Consider the following 15566-nt stretch of genomic DNA (forward strand, 5'->3'; position numbering starts at 1 on the left):
TATACAATGTATCAGCCACTATGCTAAGCACTTCACATGTGTTAACTCATTTAGTCCTTACGATTTTATGAGGGTGGTACAATTATTATCTCAATTTTTCCAGATAAAAAATAAGACATAAGAGGATAAAGAATGTTCCCAAGATCACACAGCTAGGAGTGGAAAAGCTGGAATCCCAACCCAAGAAGTCTAACGCCAAAGTATGCACTCTAAGCCACTACACTAGATTGTCTCAAATGTTTGGGGTAAAATTTTTTTTTTTTTTTTTTGAGACGGAGTCTCGCTCTGTCGCCCAGGCTGGAGTGCAGTGGCACGATCTCGGCTCACTGCAAGCTCCGCCTCCCAGGTTCACACCATTCTCCTGCCTCAGCCTCCTGAGTAGCTGGGACTACAGGTGCCCGCCACCGCGCCCGGCTAATTTTTTGTATTTTTAGTAGAGACGGGGTTTCACCGTGGTCTCGATCTCCTGACCTTGTGATCCGCCCGCCTCAGCCTCCCAAAGTGCTGGGATTACAGGCGTGAGCCACCGCGCCCGGCTTGTTTGGGGTAAAATTAAATGAAGACAGACTTTAGGTTAACTTCCCCTATGTCCCATATATCTCATCACTAATGTTTAAGGAGGGATTTATTTACCTAGAAGTTTCATTCAAGGACAAAAATGAAAACTGTGTTGGGAGGCTGAATGGGTGGATTGCTTGAGCTCAGGAGTTTGAGACCAATGTGGGCAACATGGAGAAACCTCGTCTGTACCAAAAATACAAAAAATAAGCTGGGCATGGTGGTGCACGCCTGTGGTCCCAGCTAGCTGGGAGGCTGAGGTGGGAAGATTGCTTGAGCCCGGGAGGCGGAGTTTGCAGTGAGCCAAGATTGTGCCACTGCACTCCAGCCTGGGTGACAAGGTGAGACCCTGTCTCAAAAAAATAAATAAATAAATAAGAAACAAGAAATCAATTAATCAAGTTGACAAAATATGAAAAGATTAAATTTTAAAAAAAGAAAGAATTGTGATATGATTGTATAAGAGCAAGGCACTCAATTTCATCTTCAAGTATGGCAATGACTAACACCACAGCCCCAAATTTAACTCTTCAAATCACTTTCACACATAGGATTTCACAGAGAAACAACACTTTCAAGTTAACAAGGCAGATATTATTATCTTGATAGATAAGGAACTGAGGCCCAGAGATACTAGAAATACACATGAGTAACAATGCTCAAATCTCCCAATTTCCAGCCAGCATATCCCTGTCTTGCCTTGGTGTTTGTTTACTCTAGAGTCAATCTGACAAACTCAAATTTAAACAAACAAACAAACAAAACCTATGAAGGGAGGGGCAGACAGGGTTTCTTAAAAGAACATAAAAAGATTGATTCAACTCAGTCCTATTAACATTTTCTGTTCATCAAAAAGCCACTGTTGACCAGGCATGGTGGCTCACACCTATAAATCCAACACTTTGAGAGGCCGAGGTAGAAGGATCGCTTAAGCCTAGGAGTTCAAGACCAGCCTGGACAACATAGCAAGACCTCATCTCTAAAAAAAATTTAAGGCCAGGCATAGTGGCTCATGCCTATAATCCCAGCACTTTGGGAGGCCAAGGTGGGCCGATCACTTGAGGTCAGGAGTTCAAGACCACCAGCCTGGCCAACAAGGTAAAGCCCTGTCTCTACTAAAAATACAAAAATTAGCCAGGTATGGTGGTATACGCCTGTAATTCCAGCTACTTGGGAGGCTGAGGCACGAGAATTGTTTGAACCCAGGAGGCGGAGGTTGCAGTGAGCCAAGATTGCATCACTGTACTCCAGCCTGGGTGACAGAGCAAGACTCTGTCTCAATAAATAAATAAATAAATAAATAAATAAATAGGCAGGCATGGTGGCACATTCCTGTAGTCCCAGCTACTCAGGAGACTAAAGTGGGAGAATCGCTTGAGCTGGGGAGATGGAGGCTGCAGTGAGTCATGATTGCCTCACTGTGCTCCAGCCTGGGTGACAGAGTGAGATCTTGTCTTAAAAAGAAAAAACAGAAAACCCACAATGTATGAGAGTGAAAAGGCAAAACACAGACTAGGACAAGATAATCTGCCTATCCTGTTTGCCTATAGGATATCTGTATCTTGTGAAGGACCAGAAATCACAAAGAACTACTACAAATTAATAAAAAAGACTCACAACCCAATATAAAAAAATGAGCAAAGGACTGAACAGGTCCATTATAAAAGAAGATGTTCAGGCTAGGCATGGTGGCTCATGCCTGTAATCCCAGCACTTTGGGAGGCTGAGGCAGGAGGATTGTTTGAGCTCAAGAGTTCTAAACCAGCCTGGGCAACAGGACAAAACCCTATCTCTACAAAAAATAAAAACATTAGCTGAGCATGGTGGTATGAGCCTGTAGTCCCAGCTACGTGGGAGGCTGGGGTGGGAGGATCAGTTGAAGGCCAGGAGTTTGAGTCTTCAGTGAGCCATGATCACATCACTGCACTCCAGCCTGGAAGACAGATACCTTGTCCCAGAAAACAAAACAGGCCAGGTGCGGTGGCTTACACCTGTAATCTCAGCACTTTGGGAGGCTGAGGCAGGTGGATCACTTGAGGTCAGGAGTTCGTGTCCAGTCTGGCCAACATGGTGAAACCCTGTCTCTACTAAAAATACAAAAAAAGTAGTGGGGCATGGTAGTGTGCACCTGTAATCCTAGCTACTCAAGAAGCTGAGGTGGGAGCATTGGTTGAACCTGGGAGGTGGAGGCTGCAGTGAGCCAAGATCATGCCATTGCACTCCAGCCTGAGTGACAGAGTGAGACTCCATCTCAAAACAAAACGAAACAAAAAAAACAAGTGAAGATGTCCAAATGGCTAATGAGCATATGGAAATGTGCTTAACATCATTACTCATCAAGGGAATACAAATTAAAACTATAATGAGATACTCTTATCCCCAACCAAAATGGCTAAAATTAAAAGGACTGATACTACCAAGTGTTGATAAGAATATAGAGCAACTAGAACTCTCAGTGTAAGTGTAAACTGGTACAACCACTTTGGAAAACTATTTGACTATATCTATTAATAGTAAACATATGTATTCTCTGTAACTCAGTAATTACACTCCTGGAATTCCACACAAGAGAAAGAGTATTTCAGTTCACCAAAAATGTAGAATTGTATAATGAATGTATGAAAATATCCATCAATAGTAGAATAAATTAAAATTGTGTGGTTTATTCATGTAATGAAATAATACACAACAATGAAAAAGAATAAACTACTCCTAAGTGCAACAACACAAATGAATCTCACAGACATAATGTTGAGCAAAAGAAGACCGACACAAAATAGTACATACTGTATGATTCCATTTATATGAAGCTCAAAAATGGGCAAAAGTAATCTAGATAACTGACAGACATCAGAATGGTGGTCACTTGTGGGGGTTATCTATTTGGAGGGGCCATAAGGAAGTCTGATGGGGTGCTGGAAATGTTCTATATCTTTATTTGGGTGTTGGGTATATGGGTGCATATATATACAAGAGAAAAGGTAATCTAGATGCATATATATTTGTGTGTTTTCCTGTAAATTATGTAAGTTAGATCTTAAACAAAAGTGGGGAAAGCATTCAGAATCTTACCTTTGATGAGGCACAAGCACATTGTTAATTCCTCCAAGTTTTGCATTTATCTTCAGGCAAAGATTGGAAAGGGTTTGAGGTGAGGTCTTCACTACATTTTTTACTTGGACACACTGTGTGGCCATACCTAGAAGGGTATCTCCAACACGTTTCACCTCCGCTACAAAAATAATTTATTAATTTTAACATGTTTAAATGGTCTCTTAATTACTAAAAGCAAAAGGAAAAAAACCCCACACATTAACTTTATAACCTACTATATACTGTACACTGTGCTAGATGCTTCTCATGTATCTTCCTTTCATCTGCTAAACCCCCAGGGCAATTTTTCCCCGTGTTTGGATAGGCCCTCCCTTCTCTCCTTTTTTCCCTCCTGCAGGCCCTGCAGCCAGCCTGCTTCCTTTATTCTCTGTACTGCCTGCCATGACTTGCTCAGCTCCTTGATGCGCCTCTTCCCACATGACTGATTTAGCAAAAGAATCAATCTTCCCAGCTCCTCCCTCTCAGTACACACACCGGCCCTTTGAATTTTATTTTATTTTGTTTTTTTTGCTTTTTATTTTTCTTTCTCTAAGTACTAGAGATAACTGTAGAGAGAAGGTTAAAGACATTTTATAAAGTTTAAAACTGGGGCCAGGCACAGTGGTTCACACCTGTAATCCCAGCACTTTGGGAGGCCAAGGCGGGTGAATCACTTGAGATCAGCAGTTCAAGACCAGCCTGGCCAACATGGTGAAACCCCATCTCTACTAAAAATACAAAAATTAGCTGGGTGTGGTGGCATGCGCCTGTAGTTCCAGCTACTTGGGGGGCTGAGGCAGGAGAATCACTTGAACCCAAGAGGCAGAGGCTGCAGTTAGTCAAGATCGTGCCACTGCAATACAGCCTGGATGACAGAGCAGGACGCTGCCTCAAAAAAAAAAAAAAAAAAAAAAAGTTTAAAACTGGCTGGGCGTGCTGGCCCATGCCTGTAATCCCAACGCTTTGGGAAGCCAAGGCAGGTGGATGGCTTGAGCCCAGGAGTTCAAGACCATCCTGGGCAACATGACAAAACCCTGTCTCTACAAAAAATACAAAAAGTAGCTAGGCGTGGTGGTGGGCACCTGTACTCCCAGCTACTTGGGAGCCTGAGATGGGAGAATCACTTGAGCCCGGGATTTTGAGGCTGAGATAAGCGGTGATCATGACACTGCACTCCAGCCTGGGTGACAGAGCTGAGATCCTGTCTCAACAACAATAATAGTTCCTACATCCCTTACTTAAATGATAGCCAAAATAACTTTGTATCATTCTTCTTATAATAGATACAAACTAAGCAAATCCTCTTCTGGAAGTGGCACTCTTCCTCACTCTCATATTCCTAAGTGCTTTTCACCAAATATTTCCAGTTCTCTCAGCTTCCAGGACTATGGTAGTATCACACTACATTCTCAACCCCCATCCCCACTGCTCCCACGCAAGTTGGGTAAGGCCATATGGCTGGTTGTGGCCAAGGAGTTGCAGAGAGAAAAAAGAATGTGTGGCCAGCAACACTCTAAATAGCAGCTGCTCTGCCAAGCTGGGTCCCCAAGTGGAGATGACATGATGACACAGAGCAGAGGCGGCAGTCTACCTTCAGTGGATGCATAACAGGAGCAAGAAACAAATCTTTGTTGTTGTGAACCACTGAGAGTTTAAGGTTTGTGACTGCAGCATAACCTAGCTTATCCTGACTGTTGTATCTACTGCTTGAAATCATCCCTCATTCAGCATCAAAAGGGTCCATACCATATACTGGTGTCTTTCCAGGCAGGATAACCACTATTAGCTGTAGGCCCACATAAGTCATTTTCAGATGTTTAAACATAGGCTCCACACTGTCTGCACCTTGTGCATACTTGCAGAAACATGGCTGACCCTGGATGGGCATTCCTGCATCCTTAGAGATTTTACGCAGTTGGTCAGTGAAACTCCTGTTAAAATAGAACCAGTAGCACAGTTTTTTCGTTTCAGAGTACATTTCTAGCATTCATTTTCCTCTGAAATACTTCCTTTAGTTTTGTAAATTCTTAGCCAAATTTAGAAATGAACAAATAAATAAAAATCTTTAACTGGTTGCCGAAAATGGACTGGCAATTGCAATTAAACTTGTGATTTAAGTTGCAATTAAACAGAAAAGAACCTGTATTACTAAGCTATCAGATTATCAATTGAAATTTTTAAATAATTATGCCCAGCTGAACTAGAATAGCACTACTGTTTAAAGATCTTTTAAACATTCAAATCAATAATTCCAGACTGAAGAAAAGCAGGGTCAAAATTTCAGGTAACATGCATTTTGGTAAGCCTGGTACAGAAATAGCTGGGTAAGCCTGTACTCAACTGAGAACACAGAAACATGCTGTTACAAAATCAGTGTATTTAGCACTACATTCAAACTTGGAACAGATTTGGTTCAATAAAAATGTCAAAAGAAATTATCACTTAAAAAAAGCGAAATTCACTTTGAAGTTTTAAATTTTAGATTTAAGAAGTTACTTCAATCTATGTATAAAGCTTTTAGAACATTCCTTTGGTGCATTTGCCAATATTTTGTAGAATGCTTTTCTTTCACTCTAGTTCCCTTTTCTTAAATTTTTTTCACTCTTCTCACTGTTTTTTTTTTTTTTTTTTGAGATGGAGTCTTGCTCTGTCTCCAGGCTGGAGTGCAGTGGCGAGATCTCGGCTCACTGCAACCTCTGCCTCCTGGATTCAAGCGATTCCCCTGCCTCAGCCTCCCCAGTAGCTGGGACTACAGGCGCACACCACCATGCCTGGCTAATTTTTTGTATTTTAGTAGAGATGGGGTTTCACCACATTGGCCAGGATGGTCTTGATCTCCTGACCTCATGATCTGCCCACCTCGGCCTCCCAAAGTGCTGGGATCACAGGTGTGAGCCACTGCGCCCGGCCACTAACTACTACTTTTATATAGATAGCTGCATCTGTAAGATGTGAGCCTACTCTTACCTAGAGACCTTGTGATAAAACAAGCTCATTAGTAAATTTTAATGATTAAAACTAAGGTAGTTTTTAATTTTAGCTGAAAAGATACAATTAATACCAAAGGAAGCTTCAATAAGAACTCAAGAATTTGCCAACCAACATTGCCTCCGCCTTGTTACTCAAATATTTTTGCTCTACATGTAAGGAAGCTGAGTCAGATTCTTAATGTAATTCCCAAGTTTGCAAATTACTATAATACAAGGTCTTTTTCGTATAGCCAGATGGTGTCACTATGGGAGTCAGGGATTTAGTGCCAGTGTACACAGCACATTCACATAAAGACAGTATTTTCATATCTGGAAGGGATATTACTAAGCTGAAAATATGAAGATACTCACTTTAGTAAATCTTCCCTACATTGTTTCTGAGGTGCAAAACAAGCAACTGCCCAAACTTTAATTTCAATGCCAGCATAAAACTGCTTTCCTCGCATGTCCCAGACACCCTGGTTGGGTGTGGCTACTGTTTTATTCTTTGAAAAAAAAAAAAAAGAAGAAGAAGAAGAAGAAGAAACAAAAGAAAAGAGAAAAGACATTACAATCTAAGGCCATTTTACTGTTGATGAGTGAATAAACAAAATTCTATTAGGTATGAGCCAGAATACAAAAGGCAATAATGAATAAAACTATGGGTAAATTTAGTAGTGGCAGAGTAGAAAAACCTTGGATGATTCTCTTTTTGACTGGTTGTGGAAGAAGCTTGCTGAATAAAATAAAAAGCTTACCCGGCCTCCATATTGCAGCATTGGTGCTGGAAGTACCCTGCCTGTGAGCTCTGTCATTTCATTGTGGACAACAATACCAAATTCTTTAAGGTATGGATCAGGTCCACCCACCATACTGTTGCTCTTCACCTAAAGAACAGGAAAGCCTGCATATATAAAAACCAGAGAGTAACTGTGTCCCAGGAGGAGTTTTCTATTCTTTTGTTTCTTGTTATCTCAAAGCTAGCTCATCTTGAAGACCATGCCTTACTGACCAGTCTACTGATCTCTTCCTGTCTGTCAGGAGCAGATCTTGCTGTAGCTTTGATCATTGTGGAAGTCTGATTGTCTGTGAGCTTCTTGATACATCGCTGTCCTGCCACTATATTACAGACCTGCCAAGAGACAAAGAGAGATTGGTTTGTGTAAAGGGTTCTACATCTTAAACCTTTGCTAAACCGTATCTTACGTCCTCCATTTCCAAAAAAATTAAAATTTGGTTATATAGTGAAATCATTTGCCAAAAATATTTTAGAAATTAACACTAAATTTCACCACTAGTTTAGAACTCTACTTAAAAATATATACTCATTCAAGAGATCAGCAAATTGGCAAAAGAAAATTTAACTTACCTCAAGTGGCAAGTATGTATGCTTTTGTTCTTGTCCCACTTGGAGACAGGGAAGATGGGGGTATTTCAGCTGCAGACTATACTTTTGCTTAAAATATTGAGCTACTGTACATTCCATAGCTTGACCGTTTTCTAGCTGCAAAGGAAAACTATAGGAGAGAATGTCTTTTTTAGAATATTTCTTCAAGTTCTTTCTTTTCTTCTATTTTCTTTTTCTTTCTCTGTTTTTTTTTGTTTGTTTGTTTTTGGGTTTTATTTTTTTTTTTGAGACAGAGTCTTACTCTGTCGCCCAGGCTGGAGTGCACGGCATGATCTCAGCTCACTGCAACCTCCACCTCCCAGGTTCAATGGATTCTCGTGCCTCACCTTCCCAAGCAGCTGGGATTACAGGCATGTGCTACCATGCCCAGCTAATTTTTGTATTTTTAGTAGAGATGGGGTTTCACCACATTGTCCAGGCTGGTCTCGAACTCCTGACCTCAAGTAATCCACCCACCTCGGCCTCCCAAAGTGCTGGGATTACAGGCGTGAGCCACTATGCCCAGCCAAATTCTTTCTTTTCTGTTGTTTTTTTTTTTTTTTTTGAGACGGAGTCTCGCTCTGTTGCCCAGGCTGCAGTGCAGTGACCGGATCGCAGCTCACTGCAAGCTCCGCCTCCCGGGTTTACGCCATTCTCCTGCCTCAGCCTCCCGAGTAGCTGGGACTACAGGCGCCCGCCACCTCGCCCGGCTAGTTTTTCGTATTTTCAGTAGAGACGGGGTTTCACCGTGTTAGCCAGGATGGTCTCGATCTCCTGACCTCGTGATCCGCCCGTCTCGGCCTCCCAAAGTGCTGGGATTACAGGCTTGAGCCACCGCGCCCGGCCAAATTCTTTCTTTCCTAAACAATAAACAAACAAAGTCCACTAATAATTCCTACCTTCATCAGTCACGTAAAAAACAAAGGTCAATTTTTTTTTATTTTGAGACAGAGACTCCCTCTGTTGTCCAGGCTGGAGTGCAGTGGCACCATCTTGGTTCACTGCAATCTCCGCCTCCCAGGTTCAAGCGGTTCTCCTGCCTCAGCCTCCCAAGTAGCTGGGATTACAAGTGCATACCACCACCTGTAATTTTTGTATTTTTAGTAGAGACGAGGTTTCACCATGTTGGCCAGGCTGGTCTCGAACTCCTGACCTCAAGTGATCTGCCCACCTCAGCCTCCCAAAGTACTGGGATCACAGGCCTGAGCCACTGTGCCCAGCCAAATTCTATCTTTTCTAAACAATAAACAAACAAAGCCCACTAATAATTCCTACCTTCATCAGTCACTTAAAAAACAAAGGTCGATCTTTTTTTTTTTGAGACAGAGACTCCCTCTGTTTTCCAGGCTGGAGTGCAATGGCACCATCTTGGTTCACTGCAATCTCCGCCTCCCAGGTTCAAGCAGTTCTCCTGCCTCAGCCTCCCGAGTAGCTGGGATTACAGGCGTCTGCCACCACGCCTGCCACCATGATCAGCTAATTTCTGTATATTTAGTACAGACAGGGTTTCACCATGTTGGCCAGGCTGGTTTTGAACTCCTGACCTCTAGTGATCTGCCTGCCTCGGCCTCCCAAAATGCTGGGATTTAGAGGCATGAGTCACCGTGCCCAGCCTGTTAATCTGCTTTCTTAACTGCCACAGCATTACAAAGTAATGGTGCAGTAAGGGTCATCTATGTGATATTTAAATATATGAGTTATAATCTTTCAGCAAAGATTACATACGTCTATAGGTCTAATTATTCTGACAGGGTTATGTGAAATAATTAAATAATGAAAAGAACAAAATGCTACAATTCTCAACAGTGACTTCATAAGGTTTTGGCAACTTTTTTTTTCTGAGAAAGAAGTTAATGGTATAATATAAATAATACATGAAATACCACTTTACTACTCTTAAGAAATTCATGTAGTGTGTACATGAGGTCATACTGAAGAATTTATTCAAATCAGACTGAAATAATACACTTTATTTCTCCAGAAGCCACCTGAAAATTTCACCTATCTAGACAAAGCCCTCTGGGTGATTTTGATATGCACTAAAGTTTGAAAATTAAGAATCATGAATCTAAAACAAAGTCAGACTAGAATATAAGCAAAAAAAGGTGTGTGTGGGGGGGGCTCTGAGTAACCAAAATAATGTAAATGTAGTAAAGTGTATACTGTATATTTAACTCTTTATTTAGAAGAGCCAATATTTATGTTTATGTCAGACATGATCTTGATTACAAGAATAAGATACAGATATAATTTTTTTTTTTTTTTTTTTGAGACGGAGTCTCGCTATGTCGCCCAGGGTGGAGTGCAGTGGCCGGATCTCAGCTCACTGCAAGCTCCGCCTCCCGGGTTTTTACGCCATTCTCCTGCCTCAGCCTCCCGAGTAGCCGGGACTACAGGCGCCCACCACCTCGCCCGGCTAGTTTTTTGTATTTTTTAGTAGAGACGGGGTTTCACCGTGTTAGCCAGGATGGTCTCGAACTCCTGACCTCGTGATCCGCCCGTCTCGGCCTCCCAAAGTCCTGGGATTACAGGCTTGAGCCACCGCGCCCAGCCTACAGATATAATTTTTAAAGCATTTTCACATATAGGGTCTCACTGAGGCACAGTTTTCAGTAGATTAAAAGTGTTGGGTGATGGGCCGGGCACAGTGGCTCACACCTGTAATCCCGGCACTTTGGGAGGCCAAGGCGGGTGGATTGCCTGAGGTCAGGAGTTCAAGACCAGCCTGGCCAACATAGAGAAACCCCGTCTCTACCAAAAATACAAAAAATTAGCTGGGCATGGTGGCAGGTGCCTGTAATCCCAGCTACTCGGGAGGCTGAGGCAGGAGAATCACTTGAATCCAGGAGGCAGAGGTTCAGAGAGCAGAGATCGCAACACTGCACCCCATGCTGGGCAACAAGAGCAAAACTCCATCTCAAAAAAAAAAAAAGCCAAAAAAAAACAAGAAGTGTTGGGTGATTAGGAAAATGAGATTGGGGAAATGGAAAAGAGTATGCTGCTGGAAGATGCCATAGACACCAACAGCTATAAGAAGTGACAGCTACCTACAAAGGGAGGGAGAGAAATCCACACAAAACACAAAGCAATAGATGTCTTCTCCCAGTCTGGCAACAAAGTGGGACCCCATTCCTATTAAAAATACAAAAATTAGCCAGGTGTGGTGGCACATGCCTGTAGTCCCAGATGCTCAGGAGGCTGAGGTAGGAGGATTGCTTGAGCCCAGGAAGTTACAGCTGCAGTGGGCCATGATGGTGGCAAGCACTATATATATACGTGAGTGCGTATTTTTTTTAGAAGATACTTATATATATATAAAATGTTTTATCATATATTTTATTTATTTATATATATATATATGTCTTCTCCTGACAGCCTTATATGATATCTAGGCCTTAATAGATCTTTTGGGCCATGTATTAAGAATTATAACAGTAGGCTGGGTATGCTGGTTCACACCTATAGTACCAGTACTTTGGGAGGCCAAGACAGGCAAACCATTTGAGCCCAGGAATTTAAGACCAGACTGGGCAACATAGCGAAACCCCACCTCTACAAAAAAAATTAGGCGAGTGTGGTGGTGCACACCTGTAATCCCACTACTTGGAAGTCTGAGGTGGGAGGTTCACTTGAGCCTAGGAGGCGACAGAGTGAGATCCTGTCTTCAAAAGAAAAAAAAAAAAAGAATGATAACAATATAATAAAAAAAGCTTATAATAACTCTGCATCATTAAATAAAAACATAGATTAAATAAACATTAATCTATGTTTAACATATTCTACTTAAGAGGTAAATTGAATTAAAGGCAAGGAATATGTTTGATAAATATCTCTACCAAAAATATTCAGAAAATGTTTTAAAACTTTCGTGTTAAAATCAAAGATTCTGGTGATCTTGAAAATTTCAGTATGAAATAACCAATTTCTGGCCGGGCGCGGTGGCTCACGCCTGTAATCCCAGTACTTTGGGAGGCCGAGGCGGGCAGATCACAAGGTCAGGAGATCAAGACCACGGTGAAACCCCGTCTCTACTAAAAATACAAAAAATTAGGCGGGCGCGGTTGTGGGCGCCTGTAGTCCCAGCTACTCGGGAGGCTGAGGCAGGAGAATGGCGTGAACCCGGGAGGCGGAGCTTGCAGTGAGCTGAGATCGCGCCACTGCACTCCAGCCTGGGCGACAGAGCGAGACTCCGTCTCAAAAAAAAAAAAAAAAAAAAAAAAAAGAAATAACCAATTTCTTTCTTTTTTTCTTTTGAGATGGAGTTTCACTCTGTCACCCAGGCTGGAGTGCAATGGCGTGATCTCGGCTCACTGCAAACTCCACCTCCCAGGTTCAAGTGATTCTCTTGCCCCAGCTTCCCAAGTAGCTGGGATTACAGGCACCTGCCACCAAGCCTGGCTAATTTTGCAGTTTTTAGCAGAGACAGGGTTTCACCATGTTGGCCAGGCTGGTCTTGAACTCCTCACCTCAGGTGATCCACCTGGCTCGGCCTCCCAAAGTGCTGGGATAACAGGTGTGAGCCACCGTGCCCGGCCAAGATAACCAATTTCTTTTCTTTTCTTTTCTTTTTTTTTTTTTTTGAGACACAGTCTCGCTCTGTTGCCCAGGCTGGAGTGCAGTGACATGACCTCGGCTCACTGTAACCTCTGCCTCCCAGGTTCAAACAATTCTCTGTCTCAGCCTCCCAAAGGTGCCTGCCACCACACCTGGCCAATTTTTTTTGTATTTTTAGTAGAGACGAGGTTTCACCATCTTGGCCAGGCTGGTCTTGAACTCCTGACCTCGTGATCCACCCACCTCAACCGCTCAAAGTGCTGGGATTACAGGTGTGAGCCACTGCGCCCAGCCAATAACCAATTTCTTAAATGATTACAGTAGCTCCATTACTAAAAATGTAATTGTATTATTTTAGATATGGTTAACGTACGTTTGATGACTGGCTGGCCGTCTAGTCACATTACAAACTCGGTATTTTCGTTTCATCTGTCCACAGTGGGTCACCTCAACTTTGAGACCTGAAATTTTTTTTAAAAGGCAAAACATCAGTTAATTAAAATCATAGTGACAAAAACAGATTCAAATGTTGTCTTCAAAATGTCATGACATTGTACAGGATAAAAATTCCAAGAATATGGGGACAATTTCATCATTATAGGCAAAAAACCTGAGCTAAGCAGAATAAATTAGAACTCAGATGACCTAAGATGCTCAATCTACTTTAGTTTATTATTTCATCCAATAAATATTTATTAAGCATCAACTATGTTCTGACACTTATTTTCAGGTCTGGAGACAGCTTCATGAAGTTTATGTTCTAGTGAGGGAAGCTAACTAATAACAAGTAAAGAAGAAAAGAAATTCCAGAAGGGTAATAAATGAATTTATGTTATTTTATTAAAATGGAAGTTTTTAAGTGGGTAAGGGTAGCATTTACTGAGTGCCTGATATGTGACAGGTACTATGCTAGAAAGCTTTATAAACCTAATTGCATTTAATTCTCACAACAACTCTACAAGGTATATATTATTATCTTTACCTTAGAGATGAATACACTAAGGTTCACAGTGGTTAAGGAACTTGACCAAGGTCCCACTGATAGAACTGATTGGCCTGAGACCGAAGGCCAGGTCTGTGTGACTCCAGAGCACAGGCTCCTTGCAGCATGCTGAGCTGCTTCTCCAAGACTACATTAATGCAAACACTTACCTCTGATTTCTTTGGTAAACTTGACACGCTGGGAGTCTGTTAGAGGTTTGGTCTGTTCATTGATGTTCTGAATGTCTAAAACCTCACACATGAACTCAATGATAGGCTGAGCCCGGTAGAAAGCAGTTGCAGATACTAACAAACAGAGAAGGATGCTTAACTTCAGGTAAAAAGGAAGGGCCAAAACAAACAAACAAACAAAAACCAGCCCAAAGAGTTATTGGATAAAGAGAGTTCCATCCTACCATCAATGTTGAGCATCATATTCCACATGGCAGGTCTCACAGACTGATGAAAACCAAACCAGACCTCCCTTCCCCCTCCCAGAGGGTGGTAGTAACCTTCAGGAGGTGAGAAAAAGGAACGGCCCACTGGGGTGTACCTGAAGAAACAAGAGTTTGCATGTGTCATATTAAACATATGAAAGTTCCTTCATTTCACTCTCAACTCTGGGAGCTGAAATCAAATTTGAACTATGACTTACGTAGACATTTTTCAATGGCTCCAGTGCAATCTACCAAAAAAGTCTGACATTTGTAGGAAAATAATCCAAACCAAAGTACTAACCTCATGGAGGGAAGGTGTCTTGTGATAACATCGAGTGCTTGTACTGAGTCATCTGGGACTTCATTCAAGTGCCCAGCCAAAGCTTCTAAAAGCAACTGAAGGCTCACAACTGACACCCACTGAACAGACACTTTAAAGGTTTGGTCTTTACCCTCGCCTGGAAGAGTCACCTCCATATCAACCTAAGGAAAAAAACACATGAATACAAGCATAAATGTTTACAATGGCTGTGGGAAAGATCCCAAGAATATCCAGTATGATATACGCATAAGGATATTTCTTTTAACATTTTTTATAATTGCATAACATTGGAAACAACTTAAGTGTCCATGAGAAGGGGAATAATTTAATATGTAACATTATACAGTAGTGAAAAAACAAGGTAGATGTTACAACATGGATGAACCTTGAAAATATTATGCTAAATAAAACAAGCCAGGTACAAAAAGGCAAATATTTCATGATTCTATTTCTATGAAGTACATTGAATAGTCAAATTTAAAGAGATAGAAAGTAGAACAATGGTTATCAGAGACCAGAGACAGTAGCGTATGGGGAATTATTGTTTAATAGGTACAGAGTTTTTGTTCGGAATGATGAAAAAGTTCTGAAAATGCATAGTGATGATGGATGCACAACAATGTGAATGTACATAATGCAATTAAACTGTAACATAAAATCGTAATTTTTTTTTGAGACAGGGTCCTGCTCTGTCATCCAAGCTGGAGTGTAGTGGTGCAATAATAACTAATTCTAGCCTCAAAGTCCTGGGCTCAAGGGATCCTCCCACATTAGCCTCCTGAGTAGCTGGAACTACAGGTGCACACCACCAGGCCTGGCTAATTAAAACAATTTTTTTTTTTTTTTGTAGAGATGGGTCTCCCTGTGTTGCTCAGGCTGGTCTCAAACTACTGGCCTCAAGCAATCCTCCCACCTTGATCTCCCACAGCACTGGGATTTTTGGCTGGGTGAAGCACTACACCCAGCCAAAAATAGTAAATTTTATATTATATATTATTTTACAACAATAAAAAACAAATTTGAAAAAAATAAGGTAGATATAAATGTATAGAAATGGAAAGATCTTTCAGACATATTGTTAAATGAAAAGCAAATCCTAGAATGACATGCAAAACAGTAAGAATACACATCAACATATGTATAAACAGCTAATATACATAACATATCTAAAAAGATACATACCAAACTACTATAATAGTTTCCTTTGAAAAGGAAAATGGAAGTGAGGGTGCAGATAAGTGGGGGAGGCAGTAAATCACAGCATT

The 15566-nt window shown here is 41.5% G+C and overlaps 1 protein-coding gene across 7 annotated transcripts in view; it reads right to left on the minus strand.

Annotated features, from left to right (window-relative positions):
• The window catches only part of LOC101866300 (protein argonaute-4), a 53652-nt gene that overhangs the window by 20058 nt on the left and 18028 nt on the right, over window positions 1-15566 (minus strand). For 5 of the 7 annotated variants that reach the window (XM_074012407.1, XM_015438484.3, XM_045374751.3 and 2 more), the window contains 10 exons: window positions 14281-14462; window positions 13959-14095; window positions 13714-13848; window positions 12935-13022; window positions 7990-8137; window positions 7633-7752; window positions 7379-7507; window positions 6993-7126; window positions 5398-5582; window positions 3631-3790 (listed from right to left, as the gene is read on the minus strand). In XM_074012407.1, the coding sequence (XP_073868508.1) occupies window positions 3631-3790; window positions 5398-5582; window positions 6993-7126; window positions 7379-7507; window positions 7633-7752; window positions 7990-8137; window positions 12935-13022; window positions 13714-13848; window positions 13959-14095; window positions 14281-14462 (1418 nt within the window). The remainder of the gene's footprint in view (window positions 1-3630; window positions 3791-5397; window positions 5583-6992; window positions 7127-7378; window positions 7508-7632; window positions 7753-7989; window positions 8138-12934; window positions 13023-13713; window positions 13849-13958; window positions 14096-14280; window positions 14463-15566) is intronic. The other 2 variants (XR_012422704.1, XR_012422703.1) reach the window with 1 other exon arrangement.

Source organism: Macaca fascicularis, chromosome 1 (assembly GCF_037993035.2).
Source record: "Macaca fascicularis isolate 582-1 chromosome 1, T2T-MFA8v1.1".
Lineage (NCBI taxonomy): Eukaryota > Metazoa > Chordata > Mammalia > Primates > Cercopithecidae > Macaca > Macaca fascicularis.